Here is a 26,151-nt window from a genome sequence, read left to right as displayed (position 1 = left end):
TCTTGCTTTGAGCACCAACTAAACACAGCATGCAGCAACATTTTGTTAGCAGCAAGTGTTGCATCAAAACTCCCAACTTTCCACTTGTATTGAAGTATGAAAAAAAAACAACTTGTGTCCTCAGCGTTGACTCCAATAAATTCTAGCCAAGCAACAATTAACACTGAAATCCAAGCAGCTCAACTGGTTGACCCTGAAGCAACACCAGAGATACTGCTATTGATGAGCGTTGGTTTTGTCATGTAAATATTTGAAACTTGTGAAATAAAAGGGAAATGAATCACAGTGCATCATCTTACCTTTTTTTGAGTAAGACCTTAGTGAACCCATGATAAAAACTGGAATATTTAAATGAATACACAGCATTGCCGTGGGGACACTAAGTCAATACGTTAGGCAACCAGGCCTACCTGTGGGAGTCTAAATGGGGTCTCTGCATGGCTGATTTGAGGACAAGAGCATCTGACCGAATGGTCTTTTGTGGAGAGGTCTTAGGGCTGGTGTCAGAGTCCCCACTTTCATCATCCACCTCTCCCATTGCTTTAACATAGCTACTGCTTCGCATCCGCCGACATGGGATCTCGTCATCCTTCTCACCTGGGTATCCACTCCACTCATCTTGGGGCACCTGTGGAAGATGGCACACCTACATTTAATACAATACAGACATTTATAACAATTAGGTTGAAGAAGTCCAGGATATTACTTGTTATTCCTGCAAGTCTGTGATAAAACGATGATGAATACTATAGCAATATTTAGCCATGTACAAAATATACAGCTTTGACAGGGTTGTGTAAATGAAAGATATTTGCAAGTACAGCTTGAAAATTACCTAAATAAGTGTGAAAAGTGTATCACCTATGTGTTTTTTAACCTAAATGGAAAAATCAAGTAAAGGAATTGTGTATCACAGTGATGCCAAGGATGTTATCAGTGAAAATATAAAGTTGTGAGACCGTAACATAAAGCAAATTTTTTAATAATTATAAAGATTTATCCAAGTGGTTTCACAGCAGTGTACAAACGTTGGTCTCCAGCTGTATCTAATTTTGGGCTGATTAAGAAATAATAACTGGTTACTTTGTTACGTGGACTTGTTCAACTGCTTGTTAACATAAATATACAATCAGCCAACTCAGTGCAGTTCGGTGTATTTAGGCATGAAGAGATGGTCAAAATGTCCTATTGGAGTTCAAACTGAGCTTCAGGAAGAAAGGTGATTTAAGTGACATTGAACATGGTCATATATTGGGATTTTCCCACATAAGCATATATAGAGATATGAGAAATAGTCATGATTTAACAAGAAGGGCAATTACTTTTACACACAGGACCAACTTTTTCCCTTAATCAATTAAATCATCATTTAAAAACTGCATTTTGTATTTACTCTGGTTATCTTTGTCTAATATTAAAATGTGTTTGTTTGATCTGAAACACATAAGTGTGACAAATAAAACTAGGAAATCAGGAAGAGGGCAAACGCTTGTTCACACTGCTGTAGTTCTTCTCACCGTTTTCCCAAAAGGGACATGTCAGCAGTATGCCAACACAACAATCTAACTTCAGACATATCCCAAAACTTTTTTTTCCATTCACAAATGTTTAGGTAGCCCAAAACTACCCAGCCCATCACTAAATTACGGGGTGAAATTCATTATTACATTTCTTAAAAGTAAAGTAAAATGGCACTTTACATCCGCACGGTCAACATTCAGTTGAATGGACAGGGTTCAGCATCCTTTTTAGCAAATCGCTCATAATGCAAATCAAAATGTGGCCATATTTAAAGGATTTTTGGGAAGCAAATGAACACATTTGGCAAGGAATCAGTATGTATTTTTATGCACGCACAGAAAAGGCAGCCAATCATACCCCTGAGGCTTGGGCTGTAACTTTTAAGTCAGCATACTGTCATCACTGTAGTATTACTAATACAAAAACATACATGCTCTTAAATTAGCTTTGACTGTCAGCCAAATAAACACAAAATAAGCTTTTGGCATACTGCAGCTCAGAATTAGTTGTAAGGCAAATGTGATTAAAAACGACAAAAATAATGAACACTCATGTACAGTCATGTGAAAAAGAAAGGCTGACAGTATTCTATGCAGTCCTGTGAAAAACAAACTACACCCCATGAACCAGTAGCTTGTGGCACCACCTTTAGCAGCAGTAATCGGTGAAATAATTGTATTCTGTATGACTTTATCAGTCTCTCACATCGTTGTGAAGGAATTTTGGCCGACGCATCTTTACAGTTTTTCTTCAGTGCAAGCAAATGCTTATGTACAGCTCTCTTAATGTCCCGCCACCGCATTTCAATCAGACTGAGGTCTGGATTTTAACCAGAATATTGCAACACCTTGTTTCTTTTCTTTTTCCATCATTATGCTGTAGATTTGCTGGTGCACTTGGGAACATGGGGACATCCACCCCTAGGAATATTATAGCATTGTGTTAACACACACCTGAATGCTCCAGACCAGCAGAACTTCTGCTTTAACAAAGGTGGTCCCACTTGCTGATGGTCAGTTAATTAAGTGCATTCGATTAGCAGCACTTGGCTGCTACTTACCGTACAGCCCTGATTTCTATGGAAGCAGCAAGGCTGTACTCTTTCATGTGACTGTATGTATTAGATGCTCATAGCTGTAACATTATGTAGCATAAATTGGTTTCAGTGTTTCAATTATAAGTACAATAAACAGGGACTTTGCTTAACACAGCAGCATCAAGATTAGCATAGTGATTAAGTGATTCTGTGCTAATTAGTCTACACTGTGCTGTGCAGTGCTGCAGATGTCTACACATAATCATTGCGCTGATTTAGTGATTTTGATAGAACAGAAATTATAGAGTATATCAAGTTCAACTCTTCAAAAATGATTACCTGTTATTATTGGGTTGAATACACAGTGTATGTTTGAGCTTACAGTATCAGATTGATACTATTAAAAACAATGTTCATGGGTTCTTCAATTGCACCCTGGTTTAATTCTTATGAAGATGGACAGCTACAGTGGCCATGTGTCACACACCGATTGTGCTAACAGCGTATTGATCAGGCATGTAGCAAGTACAGCAGTGTTAGTGTGTGGTGCAGCTAGCAGTAGTCCCAGTGGACAGGCCAGTCTTAGCTCCTGGAACAACAAGCCCAGGCGCAGGACTGTTCTTCATGCTCTGCCAGTTACTCACTTTACCCAGTCATACAGCGTGGCTGTTTCTCTGCCACAAGTGCTGAACTGCTCTCACAGAAAAGAAAGTGGCTGACACCCCTTTTTTTCTCCTAGAGGTGGAATAATGCTTTCTCTATCACTTCCATTCTCGCTGTCTGTTCTGGCTGCCCATCTCTTCATCTCTTCCCCTCATAATCTTTTTCTTTAGCACCCAATATCCTCTCTTACTCGACAGCCCTTGTGCTCAGTGGAGACAGGTGAGGGACTCAACAGCATAAGGCACTTAGATAAAGCTTTTTTCTTCTGTATGGAAGGTGGCACATAGTAAAAAGTAGGAGGATTTACAGATGATTATAGCAGGACCAACTGGGCTTCATCATCCTTAGTGTAATGTATTCTGCTCAGATGTATTCCTCAACTGTTTTTGTAGTCAACATAAAAAGCGTTCTGAATCTTTTAAACCATATGCTACAATTTGAAGCCAAAACACAATGAATTTCTTTTGAGCAGCATGTCTCACTGCCTCAGCACTAAACTCCACAACAGCACGTAGGAAAATGAGAGATGATTGTTCGGTTACCTAATATTGTGATATAAGATAACATTTTGTGCATTATCATCTAAAAAAATGAAGGCAGTAGGTACGTTGCAAACCTGCGTAACCTCATAAGTTAACATGGGGAAAAAAAGACCCATCAGCAAAAGTGTAACACAGGCTAATACATTTTCCATTCCCACATGCATAGAATAAAATGCCTGGAAACTAAATTAATCAGCCTTAAAGACAGCAATAAAGTAAAAGATTCATTTTCCTCCTAATGCACAACCATTGATCGTCTGGGGCTGCTGTTAACAAGGCAGTCATCACTCATGGAAGCAGTGCGCTACCTCATTAGCATTACCTTATTTCTGTGTTCATTTGATGCCATACCTGAAAGAACTTGTTCAGCTGTGCCTCTGAGGCAGCTAGACAGATGAGCTGCTTTACACCATCATTAGTTACTACTACACTGTGGGCACTTTGTACAAAAATAACCCTGGGATAAAACATCTTCTCAATGCAGAAAATAATTCCATAACGCCATGTACCAGATGTGAAACTGCATCTAGTGAAAAACAACACTGACCTGTTGAATGTGGTAGAACAATTTCTAGCTCGTAAATGTGCGGGTCCTGTAATTTTGTGCCTGAGTAAGCCAGTTATTTTTTGGCTTTTGAAATGGTGAGAGTGGACGCAGTCTATTTGAAGGTTTTTAAATGCAAAGGTAGCATGATAACTATGATTTTAAAAAATATGGTGGGAAGGTTGTACAATTTTCCTACAGAAGGAGCCCTTCTTGTACTGAGACCATTTCTGATGAAGCTATGGTTAATAGTAGATGGATTAATTGAAGGACCGGGTGCATCTCTCATGTCCTGTGTCAGGTCTTTGCTGAATTTCTTCCTATTTCTTAAGGACATGCCCTTCAGATACTGTTCTGTTGCCTTCTACTTCTTGTTTCGTTACACTTTTCCAGTTTCATTAGGTTTTTAAGGGCAGATTAAACATCATCAGGAATCGGGTGTCCATTTTATGTCTCAGCGATTCATAGGTCAGTGTTAAGTGGTCAGTTACAAGGACAGGACTGAAAATGAGTGAAAAAGCCACCAACGTCCAAAGAAAACTTTTCAAAGACCTTAAGAAAACCTGGAGAACTATTGCTCGAGACTGCTTTTAAAAATTACAAGAAGTGTAAAGAAACTAGAGGCGAATCAAGACTTTTGCACAGCACTGTATGCATTTTTCTTAATGGCTTAAAATTATATGTAGATTCAACCTCTAATATTCTCTGACATATGCTTCACCCTACCCTTGTTGGCTTAGATGGTCAGACTGAAGACTCAACACTTGCTAAAACAAGATTATGTCAGCTTCCCTAAGGCAGGCCTGTCCTCCTCATCACAAGTGAACATTGACCTAAAGGACCCAGATATCAAAGAGATAAAATCAGATGGGCACCAAGAGCGTTCACCACAATGCCTTTACAGATCTCCGCTCATTGATTCCACTGAATAAGGCTCTCATTATGGACACGCTCAGTGCAGAATGTGCCCATGTGGCAGCTGCAGGGTCTCTGCCTGCTGACACATAAGCTTGTTAAATGCCAGTGAGAGAGCCCCTCTATTGACAGAGACTACCCATTACACACAAATAACTGCAGTTTGTGTATCTGTGTGTAACTGTGCATTTCACACAGCATCAAAATGAATGAAGGGGATGCATATGGTACTCGGTAGAACTATTTATGGGTTTATATGAATGCCGCATGATTCAAATTTGATGTCATGAGTAAAAAAACATGGGTAATTGTTGATTATAGTGCAAGCATATATTTCAGTTTGCAACTTTCTCATAATGGCTGTCATTGAAAGTGGCTTAAAGGAGTTGTCTATTTTCAAGATTGAGTGATATACAAGCACAACTGTAATATGGAAGCATAGCTTTAATAATGGCCAATCACTTCAGCTGTTCTCTTTCACATTACAGTCAAGCATTTCATAACATGATTGACCAAAGTCCAGGCCAGCTTTTCCCAAGATGTGCATACAACAAGCATCGTAATGCTAATGACGACCCATTTGAAATCTGATTGGCATTTCAGAAACAACTGTTACCCATGTCACTGTTTTTATCATTATTTCCAATTCTTAAGTCACCTTCATTAAAAGCTACTTAAAGCAGGACTTAATATTCTAATGCTGCAGCCTGTGAGTCACTGTGGATGAGAGCATTAGCTAAGTGCTTAGTATTAAAAATTAAAAGAAACTCAAAGATCGCTGAAAGACTGAATACTTGACTTTTGACTGTTTTAGAAGAAGTCACTATCTGTAGCTTAACTGCTTTACTTTAGTCTCGTAACGTGACAGTGTTACAGGCAAGCATGGGGCATAAAATCTGTGAATAAAGTAATGTCTCTTTCCAAACTGGTGAACCAGCTCCTATAGGAGCTGGTTCACCAGATTGGAAACTCAAGCCATATAGTGTGGCTTGAGTTGCTGTATACAGCAACTCAAGCCACACTATATGGCACACTATATAAAGAAGTCCTGCCATTGATTAATTCTTCGATCTTAAATATGATCAACCTATCTCTAATGGTCGGCTATGTACCACAGGCCTTCAAGCTGGCTGTGGTTAAACCTTTACTCAAAAAGCCATCTCTAGACCCAGCAGTCTTAGCTAATTATAGGCCAATCTCCAACCTTCCTTTCATATCAAAAATCCTTGAAAGAGTAGTTGTCAAACAGCTAACAGATCATCTGCAGAGGAATGGTTTATTTGAAGAGTTTCAGTCAGGTTTCAGAGCTCATCACAGCACAGAAACAGCTTTAGTGAAGGTTACAAATGATCTTCTTATGGCCTCTGACAGTGGACTCATCTCTGTGCTTGTCCTGCTAGACCTCAGTGCAGCGTTCGATACTGTTGACCATAATATCCTATTAGAGCGATTAGAACATGCTGTAGGTATTACAGGTACTGCACTGCAGTGGTTTGTATCATATCTATCTAATAGACTCCAATTTGTACATGTAAATGGAGAGTCCTCTTCACACACTGAGGTTAATTATGGAGTTCCACAGGGTTCAGTGCTAGGACCAATTCTGTTTACATTATACATGCTTCCCTTAGGCAGTATCATTAGAAGACATAGCATACATTTTCACTGCTATGCAGATGACACCCAGCTCTATCTGTCCATGAAGCCAGATAACACACACCAATTAGTTAAACTGCAGGAATGTCTTAAAGACATAAAGACCTGGATGGCCGCTAACTTTCTGCTTCTTAATTCAGATAAAACTGAGGTTATTGTACTCGGCCCTGAAAATCTTAGAAATATGGTATCTAACCAGATTCATACTCTGGATGGCATTACCTTGGCCTCCAGTAACGCTGTGAGGAACCTTGGAGTCATTTTTGACCAGGACATGTCCTTCAACGCACATATTAAACAAATATGTAAGACTGCTTTCTTCCATTTGCGCAACATCTCTAAAATTAGAAATATCCTGTCTCAGAGTGACGCTGAAAAACTAGTTCATGCATTTATTACTTCCAGGCTGGACTACTGTAATTCATTATTATCAGGATGTCCAAAAAACTCACTGAAAAGCCTTCAGCTAATCCAAAATGCTGCAGCAAGAGTACTGACAGGGACTAGAAGGAGAGAGCATATTTCTCCTGTTTTGGCTTCCCTTCATTGGCTTCCTGTTAAGTCCAGAATTGAATTCAAAATCCTGCTCCTCACATACAAGGTCTTAAATAATCAGGCCCCATCTTATCTTAATGACCTTGTAGTACCATATCACCCTATTAGAGCACTTCGCTCTCGCTCTGCAGGCCTACTTGTTGTTCCTAGAGTATTTAAAAGTAGAATGGGAGGCAGAGCCTTCAGTTTTCAGGCCCCTCTTCTGTGGAACCAGCTTCCAGTTTGGATTCGGGAGACAGAAACTATCTCTACTTTTAAGATTAGGCTTAAAACTTTCCTTTTTGCTAAAGCATATAGTTAGGGCTGGACCAGGTGACCCTGAATCCTCCCTTAGTTATGCTGCAATAGACGTAGGCTGCCGGGGGATTCCCATGATGCATTGAGTTTTTCCTTTCCAGTCACCTTTCTCACTCACTATGTATTAATAGACCTCTCTGCATTGAATCATATCTGTTATTAACCTCTGTCTCTCTTCCACAGCATGTCTTTTATCCTGTCTTCCTTCTCTCACCCCAACCGGTCGCAGCAGATGGCCGCCCCTCCCTGAGCCTGGTTCTGCCGGAGGTTTCTTCCTGTTAAAAGGGAGTTTTTCCTTCCCACTGTCGCCAAAGTGCTTGCTCATAGGGGGTCATATGATTGTTGGGTTTTTCTCTGTATCTATGAAGCGCCTTGAGGCGACCTTTGTTGTGATTTGGCGCTATATAAATAAAATTGAATTGAATTGAATTGAACTATATGCTGTTTTTGCAGACACCACAGCCTTTGTGTTTCCTACACTGGAGTTGAGCTCAGTGGTTCTTCTCAGTGCTTTCCACCATGACATTGATTCAGTCAGGCGAGCTCTATATCTTAATAGACAATAGCTCCCTGAGGTGAGCACACAAAAGGGAATCCTGGTTAAATATATTGACTTCTCACACTTGTGGACACTGTAATTGCCCTCTGGAGGATGACAGAAAGAAAGGCAGACTCCAAATACCCCGCTGTCTAGATTCCTAATCGATCAATGCATTTTATCGATAAGGGCAGTGTCGGAGATGAGTGGATATTGATCTTAGTTATTGTTTGTTGTATTATCTAATAGTTGGCGTTTCAAATATCTCCACATTTACTGGCCTTTCAGTCTATATTCAGACATTTTTTGTGGGCCTTTTCCAAAGAGTTGAGTATTAAACATTTAGAAGAACACAAAACTTGGAAGGAAACATCCTGTTATTGCTTCAAACTAAATTAAACAATTCCTGTAATTTCATTAAAAGGATGACTTATACGTGGACATAAACTAGCAGCTGATCAATGCCAGTCAGAATTGTTTGTATGGTATGGAATGAAATCAGTGTTTGTGTACCAGCCATAGCATATACACCGATGCACACAAAAACATGTATTTCAGTAGCTCAGTACAATACGCCACTAATCAAATTTGTCTGTACTTTAAGGACATATATTTCCAAAAAAAGGTACTACTAACCTGCAGGTAATGACATGTCCGCGATGACTTGAGGTCCGTGTACATCATGGGTTTCTCTAAATTAAGCGATGACTTCCTGTAGGCCTCTTTGGCCTGGCTGACTGTTAGAGTCGACCAGGAGCTCCTCTTCATGAACTTGCCCTCGGGTCCCATGGCCATACTCTCACACGCTGAGCACTTGACATCATTGTTACTCTTTGAGGTCTTGAGTGACAGGTCTCCAAAGTGGTGGCTGTGCATGGAATCTGGGTGGTAGTGGCCGACATGTTCCCCATGGTGCCGTGACATGACACTGGGTGTGCGATAGGTGCTGTCACTATCCAGGTTGTCATCTGAGCTCCACCAGCCACCAGAGCGGTGCTTACGTTCTTTGCTCTTGCTCCTCTTGCTACCGTGTTTTGTGGAGTGGTGGCCATGATGGTGATAACCCCCTCCTACAATGTCACCTTTTGTGCCATTCATCTTGGACGATCCCTCCAGGGAGTGGGACTTGGTGAAGAGCTTTTGGACTGAATGAACAAGGTGTCGAATGCGGCCGGGACTCTCACTGCGTTGCTCGGTGGTGGTGGAGGTGCGCTGGTATTGTAGAGTGTGGAAGCCGTCACGGTGCAGTGGCAGTTGTTTCTCAAACTGGTCCAGGAGATTAGCAGGAAGGCGGTTGCTCTTGGTGCCAGCATGGTGGGAAGAGGCAGCTGCTGCAGCTGCAGCAGCCGCAACAGCTGGGGATGTGGCGGAGGCTGTGATGGCAGCGCAGTCGTCCCGTGTGGCTGAGTCATAATACTGAGAGCTGTAGTGCATTCTGGGGAAGGTGCTACTGGAGATGTGGTCAGATGCAGCAGCTGGGGGCATCATGACAGGGGACATCATCATGCAGTCGGAGTGGATGGAGCTGCGTGGTGAGTAGCGGTGGTGGAAGTCCATAGGGCAGCTCTCTGTGGGGCTGAGCAGGTAGGATGGGTGGCGGGAGTCAGCGCCATGGTGAGTGTGGATGTCATGGACGTGGGGATCATAGTCCAAGCCGTGGGGTAGAGGAATCTGATGTTGGGAGCGGCTGCCCGATAAGCCCTTCATGTTCCTGGATGGAGGGAGGCGTCTGCCTTCATTGAACTTTCGAGACAGAGACCAAGATGAAGTCTTCTGGTCTGTTTCAGAGAAGGAGAAAAAGAAGATAAAGATTCTGTCAGATTGAGAGAGCATAGTGACACCTGACAGACGAATACTCTCACGGGGTGCTTCACAACCATCCTGCAATTCTAATTTATATCTAGACCAGTCCGTACCAAAACACTTCTAATTAAGTAAATACTCCTACAAAGGCCAGACCATGTTACACAATAGGTTTTTACACTGTACACATAGAAGAAGAAGAGTTTCTAAGATTGACACTTTCAGTAATGTGACGCTAACCTAAGTTAACCTCACTAATGACTGCTTTTAATATAGTAGAAAAGCTAATGAAATATTTTTGTTCTACATGAAAAGTTGCACTTCAATGTGATGATGTGTCAAATTTCATCTCATCTGAAAAGAACAGATGACAAAACACCCTGGAGGTTTTGAAGCTTAAAAATAGGAAATGTACTTGTGATGTATAATTCATCATAAATGACTGATTATCTCCTGCATATATGTTGAAATACACTCCTTTTTGCAACTGATTTTATTCTTCATCGTAAAGGTAGATGTCAGTAAAAGAGTTTCGCTTTTTAGAATATATAAAGAAAACAAGCATTTATTTCAGAGACATTGTTATCAGTTGGTCCTGAAGACTCAATAATACATGGTTAATGGGTAGATAACCATAAATTACAGTAGAGATTTTCTGCACTAACCAGATGTTTCCCTCTATATAACTATACTCTACAGAATCAAGGCTCCAGTTGTTTTCTCAAAATGTTTTTTACAAAAATTGTGAAGAAATCTAAAGCAAATGTAACCCCTTACTAGATATTATTGTCAAGTTGTCAAGTTACTGTTTAAATGCAAAAACCTAGCTTGCTTCATTTAATCCAACATAATACTTGTCTGTAAAAAAAAAGACTATGTTCCTAAACTCATCCCATATCCTTCCTGCAACTGCTTGGGCTGATTCGAACTCCTCTAAAATCTGTGATAAAAGCATTATTTCTCAAGCCCCGTGGTGGAGAACATTATTAGCTGTACACCTAATTATTTTGGAAGAGACGTGCAAATCTTTGGGCAGTGATCACAAAGAGGAGCAAATTTTTTTTTACTTCAGAGAGATTTTTAAATGAGAAAATTTGGTAGCTTCTGTGTGTGAGGTTAAAAAGTTCAGCATAACTTCCAAAATCCCTTTGCTCTGTCAGTCCCTAGAACATGCTTCATGATGAAAGCTGTTCCAGCTCCCACGAGTTTTCCTCTATTGCGTTTATGTTGTACAATGCTGAAACAATATGTGCATATTCACCAATAGTTTATAACATTCAATGTTTGCTATGTTCAACACATAAAAATTAGGGGAGGGATTAAAGGTAAGATAAAAGTAGTCCTATTCATTTCACTCACAACGATATTATGATGGCATGATAAAGGTTTGGTGGCAATGGTGCACTGGTTAGCACTTAATTGGTGATTCTCGGTCGAAAACATGAATGATTCTCTGTCTCTCTCTGTTAGCTGCATGCTAGGCAGGTGACCTGCCAAAGGTGAACCCCACCTCTTACCCAGCATCAGCTCAGATAGGTTCCAGCCTGCCGGCACAAATGACACTAAATTGGATAAGCGATTAGGAAAATGGATGAGTGAATAATTAGGGTTAACACACCCAATGTGGTTGTGATGGTTTATTATTATTAGTTGTCTTATGCTGCATCTCATATTGCCATGAAGTGGTATCACAATTTTGCAACTTACTGGACCAATAATTGCAAACAATGTGCAACACTACCTTAGAAATATGAGCACTGTAAGTGTGTACAGGTGCTTCACGAAATACAGGGCTGCAAGCAGTGATGCAAGGCGAAGACCTATGCCATGGTAACTTGATTTAATTATGTTAAAAGCAGGGTTGTTGTCACAAAAAATAAATTAATCAAAGAAAGTGTTAGTGATTATTGCACTTCTGTCATTGGTCAAATAATAATATGAACCTCAGGAGTAGTTCAGAAGTCCACATACAGTGTCCAAGATCCTAATTCCTGTATCGTGGTTTTGTCCCCACTCTCTATGACAGATTTAGAAAATATAAAATACCTCCAAGAACTTGGTCTTGCTTGGTCTTAAGTCAATATATAAGGTTGGAGGTGGGTCACATGGTCCATACATAAACACAGAAAAAGTTAGAACTAAACTGGGTCTACACAGCTTCACTGCTTTAACCGCAAAATGATCAAAATCATCCCAGCTGGACTGATACTGGTAGTACAACAGTCAAAAAAAATGTAAAAGAAGTATAATAAAGGCTCAGGGGTGAGACCAGGTTATCCATTCATCAAAGGTTTTTGATGCCCAGCAGTTTAACAGTATCCTTTGATAAGACACTGAACCACCGGTTACTCTGGATGACAGGTAGGTGAATGAGAACATATTATAAAGTGCTTTGTAAAACGTAGCTCAGGTTAATAAAAGTGCAGACCTTTTACAGACAGATTGGAGTTTTAGAATTTGCATTGCATGAAAAAGCAATGCAACAACTACTTTTGAATTTTGATTGTAATGATGCCAAATTCCATATTCATCAAAGAGTTTGCAGATTTTTGGTCTGGCTTTTTTAAACAGACTTTCCTCAAGCCTGAAATCCACAGCTTTAATTTTGGCTGATTGAACCTAACTTTAAGAGGTTTCTGAAGTTTTAACCCTCAAATTTTCTCTGCAGCTGTACTTTCAGACTCTGTTTGTAAATCTGTACATAATATAGTTTTACAGACTCTTTCAGTGATGAAGCTTTGAGGACACAATGTTTGCATGCTGCACTGTAGTTCATATAATATGATTAGCAGTGATGGGAATAACGGCGTTACAAGTAACAGCGTTACAAGTAACAGCGTTACTAACGGCGTTACTTTTTCCAGTAACGAGTGATCTAACTAATTACTATTCCTATCGTTACAACGCCGTTACAGTTACTAACAAGAAAATGCGGTCCGTTACTATTTTTCAACAAACAGAAGCACGGAAGTAGCTGACTACGTAAGTAATCTGGGCGCTACAGCTTTAAGCAGCTGCACGCGCTCCCGCGGACGGTAATCACGATCACTGTCTAGCACAACACCTGGAGCTAAGGGGGCAAAACAATCGCATGAGTGCTGCTGTTTGACTGAGGAAGAATAAAGTAGTCGTGGTAAGCCAAATAATTTTTTGGAGTGGCACAAATAATTTGTGCAGCATCTTATTGAATGCAGAACAGCTGATTGTTATGTAAATAGTTTGAAATGTTTATTTAAAAAATCAAGGTAAAAGGTAAATGGATGCAAATAACGTGTGCATAGGATTTTAAAATTGACAATTTATATTTGCATTTAAAGTTATGAAATATGATTCATTAAATATGTTTGTGGTTGTTACAGTAAAAAATATAACTTTTTCTACTCGGATTTTATGTTTTTTGTCTGATTTTAGATCAGTTGTGTTAATACAGTATGTCAAAATGAAAACATGACTGTAAATTCAGACACGTGAGGTTGTGCTGAAAAGGATGATACCAAACAAGACAAAGTAAATAGTTTTTAAAGGTAAAATGTGGAGGGAAAATCAAAAGTAGTTAAAAATGGCCAATTATACCCTGGACCCCAGAGGGTTAAACGTTTTTGGGTTTTTTTTAAAGTAAGGCAATAGTTACTTTTCAAGTAATTAATGACTTTTAGAATATTGTAACTCAGTTACTAACTCAGTTACTTTTTTGAAGAAGTAACTAGTAACTATAATTAATTACTTTTTCAAAGTAACTTGCCCAACACTGATGATTAGCATCTGAGAGTAAAAAAGATCAGTTCAGAATATGATAGTGTTATAAAGCTCATAAACCGGTAATTACTATGGAGTGATTTGCAAAATATCCAATGCCTATCTTCAACCTTCATTTGCAAATGTGTGCACTGCTGATATTTGTGAGATTGATGAGAAAATTACTTCCTTGAAGTGATTAACAACTTGTTTATATGCAAACATAATGCAAAAGAGGTCATGTAAAACCATAAATTATAATTTATTATTTTCTGCCCTGTTAATTATAGAACTTTTATCATCAAACGCATTACCAATATTCACATAAATCTTGATCTTCACAATTTTTATGGCGCTGTAGTCCATCAAGTTGCAGGAAGACATCTTAAATGTACAAACCTTCCACAATTGTGTCAGAGTGGGCACCATTATTAATAGTCTCCATCCTCAGCTTATCTTCCTGCATAACAATTACAGCCTACATCTTACCAGTGCGATTTGAAAACTGTAAGGTAAACAGGGAGGCGATGTCTTGAGTGCATGCAAGTCCCCTGTAATTAATTACTTACACTTCTCTGCAGCAGAAAACCCCAGTCTGGAACAGTGCACATCGCCTTACATAACGTTTGGGATCTCTGATCGCACACACTATTTCAAAGGAGCCAGAAATAAAATGCACAGTTGTCATGGCAACCACTGCTGAAAATCCCAGGAACTGTAATAGGATTTTCAAGGTTGTTTGGGGTGTATCCCAGTCTCACAAGGAGGGGGGAAAAGACCTACTATGTAATGCGATACAGACTCTTGATGCGTGACTCTACGACTTGATTTGCCATGTGGGCTACTATGTTCAGTGTTCTGTTACAAGTTGGGGTGGTTTGGTTTTGTTTAGCAATAAAAAATAAACTATGAATTTAATCACACATTTAAAGACAAAAAATGAACTGCACATTATAGTAAGACTTTGAGAATTTAAATGCCTTTTGCCCAGGGATACCCAGGACCACATAACTTGGGATATGTTGCGCTGCATGTTTGTACCAATAACTCCATTTTAATGTTACAGAGCAATAAATGGATAAAATTACACTTTAAAATAATTCAATATATGTTTTTTCCTTGCTCTAAATATTGGTCTAACTACAGTGAAAAACACTAAAACATTCCCATTCATCAGAGGGTGTAATCAGCCATGTTATGCGATTTATTTTTATATTTTATTTTCATGCTGTGTTTCAGCACAGGTTATACACTGCTTGGTGAGTTGACCACAGAAAACAGCAGATGTAGCGCTGTACAACTTTAATGTAATAATTACTCTGTAGTGGTTAAAGCGCTCTCTTCTCCTGTTTCTCTCTTTCTCATTTTCACCATCAAAGCTCTCTGTTGTCCCCCTTAAGTTCCCTCTCACTATCTCCTGAATTCAGTACATTGAAGTTGACGATATCGATTGGTTGCTGAGTTGACAAAGTGCTTAAAAAATATGCTCTTTGCATACTTTGCGTTCATCAAGAACAGTGACTTGATGTGGACCCAGTATGTATTTCATTATTCTTGTTATGTACAGTTGTAAATGGTGACGTTAAGCATGGCCAAAGTTTCATATAATGAGGTAAGTGTATATGCAGGTGATCCAAATCAAGAGCCAACATTTCAGGCTTTAGATTGTGCTGCTTTTTTTCTGTTCTTCAATAGTGACAGTATTGTACAAAGGATGTGGAATATCGAGTTGCTATGCAGAGGGGAAAGAAGACGACCTAGGAGATTCATGGATGTAGTGAAGAAGGATATGCAGAGAGTTGGTTTGACAGAAAAGGATTTCATGACATGGGGTCTGATGGAGGCAGTCGATGTGTTGGGTTCCCCTGAAGGGAATAGCCAGAAGAGGATTTGTACATTACATACGCAAGAATTTGAGTAATGCATGGAGAGAATGGTGGCTCAGAAAAGGGGTGCTTACTTTCATTATTTTTCCTTTGGAGGTTGTTTTAGCCATGGTGAGGACTTGTAAGGTAAGAATAAATATTCTGTTAATTATTTATTGACGGCAGTTAGATAAAAACAAACAAACAAACAATAACAAAAAAAAAACACTACAAAAGCACACAAAACACAACTGAAATAGGAAAAACGAAAACAGAAATAGGAAAAAAAAAGATTTCCAAAAGCACAAGTGTTTCAGGGGAGACAATAACCCGACGGACCAGTTGCAGGAACCAAATATGCTAGGTAACTGTGTTGTAATCTCATGATTCATATAATACTAATGGAGTATTTTTAGGCTATAGTTAGGCTAACACACTTACCTCTCATCTTTTCTTTCCTCACAAAACCAATAGATCCTCCACTTCTTTTAAGTGTCTCCCAGCGCAATTCTTATCATATTTTGGTTCCTGCAACTGGTCAGCAGTGATTAATAAAGTATTAGTGACATTATATATAGCCCATGAATCATACTCTACAGTTTGACTGCTTGTTGCTCCTTGTTCCTCCCTGTGGCATTAGCTAGCTGTGCATTGGTGTGGAGGAGGAAGGCCTCATTTATTCCAAGTTATGCAACCATCTTGGGAAAAATGCTGGCCAGGCGCTGACTGCAGCATAGCAGCAGAGCTTTAACCAGCAACACAATGCTTTCCCAGAGAGCAGAGAAAACACAGAGGCATTCCCCTCTCCGTTATTCTCTTACACACTGGCCCCAATATCTTCCCCCTCAATGTGTGGCATCTTTTTCAAAAAGAAAAAAACAAAAACAAAAAATAATACAGGCTGCATCAGGTGCTGACAGAAGCACAGAGGAAATTGCCTGTTGATCATGCAGCACAATAGCTGTTGCATAAGCTGTGAAACAGGGAAGCTCTCATCAATGTTTCATAGACTTGTAAGCTCTTAAAGAGCCAAGAGGGAGTATTTGCATTTTTTGGAACCTACTGTACTATTGAGGATGAAAAAATAATCAATGACTACTTGAAGTATTCGTACTCTAGATGTCAGCTATGCAAAACTGACACCCTGCTTTTATTTGGATCTATGATTTTTGATTACATTAAAACAGTTTCAGTGACATTTATACCGTGACTATAAATACTATGACTTTAAATCAGCTGGTTTTCTCCACATTGCTCCTTTACCTCCTGTCCTGACTTATTCTCCCTGCAAAACTTTAATAGGGGTTCTGCAGCTCTAAAGATAGAATCTGTGTAGAAATGTCAGAATGTGTTGAGACAGAGAATAACAAACAAGGGGAAATAAATACAGAATACAGAACATATAGGGTAAAAAAGTCCAGATAAGCACCAAGAGTTTAGCTTTTGGCCAAGCTTCAGGACTCAATTAGTGCCTGAAATTGGTGCTATTGTGAAATCTGCATTGCGTGGTCATCAAATGAGCACTTGAAACACTCCATCGTTCACCTGAGGCAAAAGAGCTGAAAGCTAAAGGTGCTCCAATGCTGCATCAGCCCATTGTATGGTGAGTGGGAGGTATTGTCCGAGATAAACCTGAGGAAGTGATCCTCCTCCTTGCTGCTGCCTGTAGGCTATCTAGAGTCAGCCCTATGACACAGCTACTTTTTTTCTCTTTACCAGTTTTTTGAGCCTGCCGGCATCCCCAGCCTTGATGTCACCTCCCCCGCACAAAGAAAACTGCACTGGGCACTACAGTATGTATTAGTAAAACTTGCAGAGCAGTCTGATGCAAACATTGGATGACACAAGCCTCCTTGGGCAGACAGTGTGTTTGTGTTGTCTGACTACACCAAGTTGCTATGCGATATGTGAACTCCTTAACTTAACTGTACTACCTTCACAGATTGGTGGCACATGTCACTGGCCTCCCAGTCTGCCTGGGAGTCTTCAATAGGCTACCCACTTTCAGTATGAAGATTAGAGTTTAGTAGAGCTGAAAGTCACTTGGAGTGAATTTAACACAAAACTTTAGTTGGTGCACACTTTTCTTCTTCATTTTTAGAACGGCTGCTTGCACATTTTAGGCTCATTCACAAATAGCCCCCAAAGGACATGTTTTTCAAAAATATTCAGGATGTTGCCAGTCTGTTCTCAGGCAAAACAAGCAACCTGCCAAGTCTTGATAAAGGCAGGATAACACTGTGAAAACATTGTTTGTTTGGAGTGACAGTATATGCCCTTTCTTTAATTGGTGCCTGCCTTTACTTTGTGGACTAGTAAGCATTTTTATTGTGGACATACCACATCAGTGTTATACTGGACATAAGAAAAATAACCCTGGATCTTTCTATATATCCAGTAAAGATAGCTTAAAGTACATTTATATCATTACACTGACATTGTAATTAACCACTCACTCACTAATGAAAGAGAAAACTCGAATAGCTTCTCGATAGTCCCTTTTTAAAAAAAAAATCACTGACTTATGAATTGACTCTACTTGAAATGAATTAGTTGATCACTGGATAGACTAATCTGGGGGGAAAGATTCGTTTCTAAACAGCTGATTACAGAGCAATCAAACAACGTCAAGAGAGTTTATAAAATCTAAATCCTGGGGTGACTGTACAGGGAAATGCAGATTAGGTTTACAGTTTGCACTGTGGGGGCAAACAGATGTGTTGTATCTTCTGAATGTGTACTTCACATGTCATGATATTCATGTTGCCATGCAGTGATTCTTTGTCCTTAATTTGGCTGATTGCGACTCATATAAACAGGAGATCATCACTAAAGCATGCAGCATCTATAAAGTACAAGCAAATTCCAATAAATTTGGGCCTCGTTTACAGTTTTTTACTTGTATTTATTTTATTCTTTTGTGTCTTTGGTAAGGCAGGTTAATGATTCATGCATGGAAGAGTTTCACAGAGGGGTTTAATTAGAAGCTATATGTAAGGACTAATAAAACTGCATGAACACTGATGATAGCTGGACAACTTAGCAGGTCATGGAATTCAGAGATTCTGATATCACTTATTGGCTATGTGTTAAAATAGCAGCAAAAGATAAGCAGGGCAGTTGGACTAAAAAGGACTATAGATTTAGAGGATGATTTTCTTTTCTATATGCTAAAAATGGGTCATTTTAGCCCATTGCTAGGTAGTTGTTAGGCTTATGTAAATCAAATTTTGTGGGTGTAAATTAAATACTTTTGTTGTGAAATTAAAGTGATCATTCCAGCCCGTTACTACGTGGTTGCCGGGCAAGATGATGGCATAATAATATGTCATGCATAATTCAACTTTTTGTAGATATATTGGATGTTATGTTGGTGAAATAAAAGTGACACAATGAGGTGTATAAGGTGTATTAGGTGCATTAATATTAAAAGCCGCTCAGGTAGTTAATAGGCGACATGATGACGTCATAATATCTGACGAAGACAGGAACCTTGCCTAAAATGTGTCTGTGTGCCAGCTATGGTTGCTCAAGCCCTAAAAGCCTTGGAGGAGTTTGTGGACAAAGAAGCAAACACACAAACAGGCAGAGATTTCAGTAAGATTACACAGCTCAGTCCAGCCAAGTAATACAATATGAAACATAAAATACTGGTGTTTAAATCTAGTTAAAAAAAGGTTAAGCTAAAGCTTAAAGTCAACTTATTATGTTCAATCAATTCAATTCAGTTTCATTTATATGGCACCAATACGCAACAGTAGTCACCTCAAGGTGTATTTACAGCTCTGTAGTTTTGTCTTCTACTACATGAGCTTGTACTCTGTTGTTAACACAATCATTCTTTATCTAGCACTATCTGGTACTGGCCCTCAGTTATACGGCACCAAATCACAACAACAGTCTTTTCAAGAGACTTTATATTGTAATGTAAAGACCCTACATTAAGTCATACACTAAATTACCAAAAGTATTCACTCACCCATCCGGATCATTGAATTAAGGTGTTCCAATAACTTCTAAAGCCACATGTATATAAAATCAAGCATGTAGGCATGCTTCTACAAACATTTGTGAACGTATGGCACCATTATAGGAAGCCACCTTCCCATAAGGCAATGTAGCATAGATATGATTCAAACCATTGCAGCACAGTTCTTATAATACCTACTATGTGTTCCAATCATTGTATAAAAATATAGATCACCTGAACTGTTTTACAACTACTCTTTCAAGATTTTTTTTAAAAATAAGTGGAAAATTGGTCTTTAAGGCTTTTTAAAGGCTTTATAGTGGTTTAATTACAGCCATCTTGAAAACATATGTATTTCAAAATACATAAGTTGATATATATAAACTTAGATTAATTGATACCTTAATTAATTCCCTTAGTAGGCAAGGGACAAGATATTTGGTGGCCAAAGCACCAAAAGTATGAATGTGTGTTGGTTAGGTCTTTACCAAGTTACCATGGTAATGTACCAGGAAGCTAATTGTCTTTGTGATGCCAAAATCCCAGGGTTAACCTTAAAATTACCTGAAAAAAGCCCAAATTCTGCTCCGTGCTATTCTTCTTCTTCTTATTATCATTATTATTATTAGTAGGAGCAGTAGTATTAGTATGATTATTATAAGATGACCATGCACTTTTTTCTAGCATATTAAAGATGTCAAACTTATTACTGTAACATAAAGTCCTGGAAAAGTACTTCTAGACGATATTTGACATTTGGTCAGATACAGGTTTTGTAAATCATGTGAAAGGACAAATACTTTGAGCTTAGATATTATACATCAGTCATATGAACTTACTAACTCCCAAGTTCATCTGCTGACACAAACCAAACCTTAAAAATAATGAATTTTTTGTGTGAGGAGATTTTTTTCAAGTTTTCATATCCTGGCAATATTTTAATTTTCATCATGAAGAAGAAAGTTGTAAGAGTAAATTAAATTCTACACCAGGAAGTATTGCATTCTTACCGATACGGCAAATAAAAGTATTGTGCTTTTACTAATACATGTGAGGATAACAGTGAACATTATTTAAGTGTAAAGAGTGTTAAAGCTTGCAAGTGAGATAAAATCGTATTCAGCTTGATGTAGCTTTGCAGCAGAGTCTGCATTTCACCTTTTGATATCCGCCCACTCCCTCCCACTGCTGCTGTTCTCTCCTCAACTGGCAGACACTGGCTGATGTTGTAGTGATGCCACACACCCTGGACGCAGCCTCTGTCTCTTCCCTACACCCTTAAATGGAAGAAAACGCCAAATAGGGATATAAAGTCCATAACTGCTCACTGTGCAGCAGCTTGTAAAGCCTCCCACACTACTTTGATTTGCCACAAAAAATATGGTCTTATTTGGAACTGAAACATACTGTTCTTTCAGTGTTCATCTGTGCTTCTGAATACTTTCTTATACATACAGACATGCAGTATACTGGGAATGTAATAAGTTATCCACATGAATGAAGAAATTATATAAATTATTCATTTAAAGAACTCATTATATTAGGTCAGATTCACTAGTACAGTCTCCTTTTCAGTCTGAGGTATGCTATAAATATAACAACATTAAATAAATAACACATTAAGATGTGAGATAACATAAGTGACTGAATGCCTTTCACATAAAGTACTAATCCATCGTTTAAGCAATACAAAACTGCACCAGCCACTTTCTGTATGCCTTGCCAGTATTTGACTGGACTCCCGGCTGAGTACTCATAAAGCGAATCGCTTGTACCGCCACATCCCAAAGGAGCTCTACTGGATTGAGATCTGGTAAACAGTCCTTTGATTTCAAGAAATCAGCTTGAGATGATCAGCTTTGAGACATGGAGTGATATCCTGCTAGAAGCAACCACCAGAAGATTGGTACACTATGGCCATAAAGGGGTTGACATGGTTGGCAATAATACTCATACAGGCTGTGTGTGAAAACAATGCTCAATCGGTTCTAAGGTGCCAATAGTGTGTTTAGCTGTAACATGTATTATAATGTGAGACTTTTATATTGTAAAAATGTACTCTGGTATATTCTCAGTAACTGTTTCTGACATACTCAGACCAGTCTGCCTCGCACCAACAACCACCTTTCTCTTTCTTTCTCATTCTGTTACTTGTTTTTGAACTGCAGCAGACCATCTGGACCACATGTACATGCCTAAATGTAATGAACTGCAGGTATGTGATTGGCTGATTAGTTATTTGCTGGAACAAGCTGTTGAATATGTGTACCTAATGAAGTGGCCAGTTATAGCTGATAAAGAAAAAAACAAACGTGGCGTAGGAGGCTTAGGTTTGGCATTACGCCTGTTCTCATTCAGGTCTTATACCAAATGTTGACACATCTCCATGGAAACTACAGTATGTAACTAATACAGAAGTTTCCCCCGTGTAAAAGAGTTTTGAATATTGAGACATTTGATAGACTTTAGCAAAAGTTTCTCCTTAATCAGTTAGTCAGAAATAGATTCAAATGGAATATTGCTTTATTCTCATTTGACTACAAAAAATGTATAACAAAGATCTTAAATACTGACTCAGGTCATTGTTTCCTAGATTAAAGAAAGGGGAAATGTAATTGTTGGCCAGTCTGAGGACACTGGAGGATTCAGTAATCCCCTGAAATGAGAAAGCTGAAGACCAAGAAAAAAACTGTACTTGCTGTGGTGACTGTACCCAGTGATTCACCCAGGAGGTCCAAATGACTTAACTCAGAGTATCAGTGCTATCTAACTTTATTTTTCATTGAGGACCTATAACCCTGAAGGCTGGCATAGCTCTTTTTACATTCTCATGTGCAGGGTCTCACAGTGACATCTAGGAATGGGTGTAGATAGAATATAATACTAAACAGTACCAATTACAGTACATGTCTTTACTTTTATCAGTATTCCTCTTTAATTTAATGAGGCTAAAAGTTTTAACTCGCTGCTCCTTGGTTCACTGTGTCCTTTATCCATGAGGTCAACATGCAATATGGTTATAAAAACTAAGAAAACCTTCCTTTGGTCAGAAAGCACCTAGACATTCTCCACGGTTCACTAAAGTAGATAGTAGCAGTACCTTCAATTTTATGATTTATATTTGTCACCGTCTAAATGCCTAAATTACCCACGTCACATGAAATTGCTCCAGCTTTTGTGACATTTTCAAAAATATACCATCTGTTTCAGCTCCAATAAACACCTAAGATGAGGATATCAGGCTCAGTTTGACAGCAACAACTCAACACAGAACACAGCAAGACAGGACAAATGGAACTCCATTTCCAGAAATTGAATTCCGGAAATGGAGTTCCCTCTGAAAACTGCAGTGATCATATCTGCAGGGACTGTAATATTAAAGCACAAGATATATCTTCATCCTTAATGTTTAATTCACAATGCCTGCTTAGACCAAACCACACTTTGTCTGGTATCATTACAGTGACAGAACAGCAGTGCTTTTACAGCATTTTTCATGCATACACCTTGAATAAAAAGCATCCGTGTGAGTGATGTGCAGCACAGTGTGTAAAAGGCATCCGTTTGCTGCAGCTCACTCTGGCCTGAAGCATGTACATCTACACAGGAGCATATTATCCCTCGGTGTCACTCACTGGTCTTTGTGGCCACATGTGTGCACCAAAGTGAGAGCACTCTGTAAGCCTTTCACATTTACTCCACAGCAGCATTGCTTACAATGATTGACACAGCTGGCACAGCTGAGCAATGTCATCCAGTCTTTCCACACATAAAGCAAAAAGAGACATAGCAACATTAATCGTCAGCGATCGTGGCTCAAGAGTTGGCAGTTCGTCTTGTAATCGGAAGGTTGCTGGTTCGAGCCCCGGCTCAGACAGTCTCGGTCATTGTGTCCTTGGGAAAGACACTTCACCTACCGCCTACTGGTACTGGCCGATGGCGCGATATGGCAGCCTCGCTTCTGTCAGTCTGCCCCAGGGCAGCTGTGGCTACAACTGTAGCTTGCCTTCACCAGTGTGTGAATGTGAGAGTGAATGAATAGTGGAATTGTAAAGTGGTTTGAGGGTCTTGAAAAGCGCTATATAAATGCAATCCATTATGATTATGTCTAACATTAATAAGAAATAATATGATCTGTAAATGTTATTCCAATTCCTAACAATTCATCGCATTATTAAATCCCTCCATGATGTTTTATGTGCTTTATGAAGGACCAACTAATTGAACTAAAGGATTTTGACAATATTCTTTGTTTCCAGTAGATATATATAAAAAAAAATGGCCATAAGTATATTGAACACAAGACAGTTTTAAATGCCAGCTTCATAAAGCACCTTCTTACAACAATCTCCTATTTGTTAGTGCTGTGACACTAATACAGAATTTCATGCAACAGGATGTGCTGCTCTAACTTGACAGCAAATCTTTTCATGTATTAACACTGAAGACACTATTGGGCTATGGGGATCAAACTGTTGTTATTGCCATGAGAAAGAGCTTAATAAGCCTTTAAGTTCCTTACTTTTGCCATGGGCATTAAAATGAAGGAAAATGCAGTTAAATAAAAGACTCATTCTTTCCCTATTTTCACTACACATTTTTACTCAACACACACTCTTCTAGGGCTACAACTAACTATCATTAAAGATTCATCAGCTGAGTGTTTTCATGATCAATTTAATTGGCATTTTATTTCAGGTATTGTTGTGTCTGACCAAAACAAGGCACAGTAACAAAATTACACATTTTTCCTTAAAGAATTTACATAAATGCTACACAGAATTTTAAATGGGGTGTTATTTTCCACCCTACCTTATTACTTGATTACTTAATATCCATCTGTAGGAGCTGTTTAATCCAACAACTAAAAAAAGGAAGTTGAAATAATAAATAATCATATGTGTTTGTAAATGCATTCAACCGTGTTGCTCATCAGGTTTTTAATGTTGCCGTCCTGCACTGACCTGAGTCGCTGTGCCATCGAAAGCACACGTTTTAATGGTCTATTTGTTACAAGCTCTGTTTTTCAAGGCCTCTAGGTTGCATTAAAGCCAAGTACACTGAGGACAAAGACGAGTGATGCAAATTGAAAAATGTTTTTTCCGTCTTTCCCCACTGCCAACTTGTTCTGTCACGGTTCTGAAAAGGGTTTCCACGTATGGGAATTCAAAGGTCCACCACTCTCTTAATTAGGCTGGTTTGTCATGTACTGCTCCATCTGTCTTGAGTCTACTGCAGCAGAGAGAGAGAGAGGAAGAGAGGAAGAGAAAGGATGAAGTGTGGAGTGGGGAACAACTCCTCCCCAATACCTGTACAGCCTGCACCAGATTGTCAAGCAGCCAGTGTGAAAAGTTGAGCTTTCATGATGGCTAACCAGATCCAAGGCACATAAAATATGGAGGACAGACCCTCCTCCTGATGTCTGGGCTGAAGACAGATTAAATAATGCTGCAGCAATACCACGAAAAATTAAGCTACTGTATAATGAAAGGAGCAAGTGCTGCAAACTAAACAGCTGGACTGCCCCTCTAGCAGTGCTTCTTAAATTTGACAATGGAAGAAGTGGCTGTTAGCAACAAAAAACACTTTTGTGGCTCAAAGCTTTTAGTGCTTCATCGCTACAACCATAAACAAAACAGCATATTGTGTTGCACTCTTCTTTTAATGGGGGTTAAATTATTCAAAGTGTAATAAGTATTCTCATTAGTGTTAAATTAATTAGAATAAAGATTTACAATCAGGTCGTGAAGGTCGCAGCAGGGTGTTGTTGAGATGTCCAGGCCAGGTCGCACCATTTATCTACCGCTCTAGAGATGCTAGGATAAAAGCTCGTTGCTGTGGAAACCACCTATCTCTTGACACAGGGATGAAGGGCTCTTTGTGTAGTCAAACAGAGTGATTTAAAAGGGAAGAATTTAGATGAAATTTAAAAATACTGAAGGGTTAACATTTTGACAAATGATGAATTAACTTTAAGAGTAATCTCAAATTGTTTATTTCCTTTTAATTTAATAGATTTTCAGGGAACATGGCCACCAATTAGTAGAAAAACCTGTCGAGGGGCAAGGGTACTTTTTATCTTTTAGCACTGACTAATCAAATAGGGAACTTGTTTTTTGGGGAGACAGAAAAAAATGTAATTGTTCTGGGTTTTTTCTTACAAATAGGAATGTTTGGATCCATTGAAAACAATTTTAGACAGAGACAAGAGAAAATAAATTAATATTTATATCATAAAATATATTCAAAATATCAACTAATAATAATAATAATAATAATACATTTTATCTGAAAGCGCCTTTCAGAACACTCAAGGAAACTGTACACAGCAGAATAATAAAAACAACATAATATATCAATAAAATGTTTTTTTGTCCCCTATAGAGTGAAAATGATCTCACAAGGGTTGCAAATGTGTATGATATGACCCATAAGATTAAACGAAGATTTACCAATGTGTGCAATTATTTGTGTGTAATCTTTTAGTACTCACAAAAGCATGCTCCAAACC

The 26,151-nt window shown here is 38.8% G+C and overlaps 1 protein-coding gene across 9 annotated transcripts in view; it reads right to left on the bottom strand.

Moving 5' to 3' along the window:
- The window catches only part of dlgap2b (discs, large (Drosophila) homolog-associated protein 2b), a 112,101-nt gene that overhangs the window by 39,171 nt on the left and 46,779 nt on the right, over window positions 1-26,151 (bottom strand). For 8 of the 9 annotated variants that reach the window (XM_084952083.1, XM_084952080.1, XM_084952075.1 and 5 more), the window contains 2 exons: window positions 8,904-10,045; window positions 411-628 (listed from right to left, as the gene is read on the bottom strand). In XM_084952083.1, coding sequence (XP_084808209.1) covers window positions 411-628; window positions 8,904-10,045 — 1,360 coding nt within the window. Of the gene's footprint in view, window positions 1-410; window positions 629-8,903; window positions 10,046-20,798; window positions 20,922-26,151 lie in introns of those variants that run through there. The other variant, XM_084952082.1, reaches the window with a different exon arrangement.

This window comes from Perissodus microlepis, chromosome 15, assembly GCF_051167445.1.
Source record: "Perissodus microlepis isolate ML-2025 ecotype Zambia chromosome 15, ASM5116744v1, whole genome shotgun sequence".
In the NCBI taxonomy this organism is placed as follows: Eukaryota; Metazoa; Chordata; class Actinopteri; order Cichliformes; family Cichlidae; genus Perissodus; species Perissodus microlepis.
Note: the sequence above shows the minus strand (reverse complement) of the source record. Positions and strands in the feature narration are given on the sequence as shown.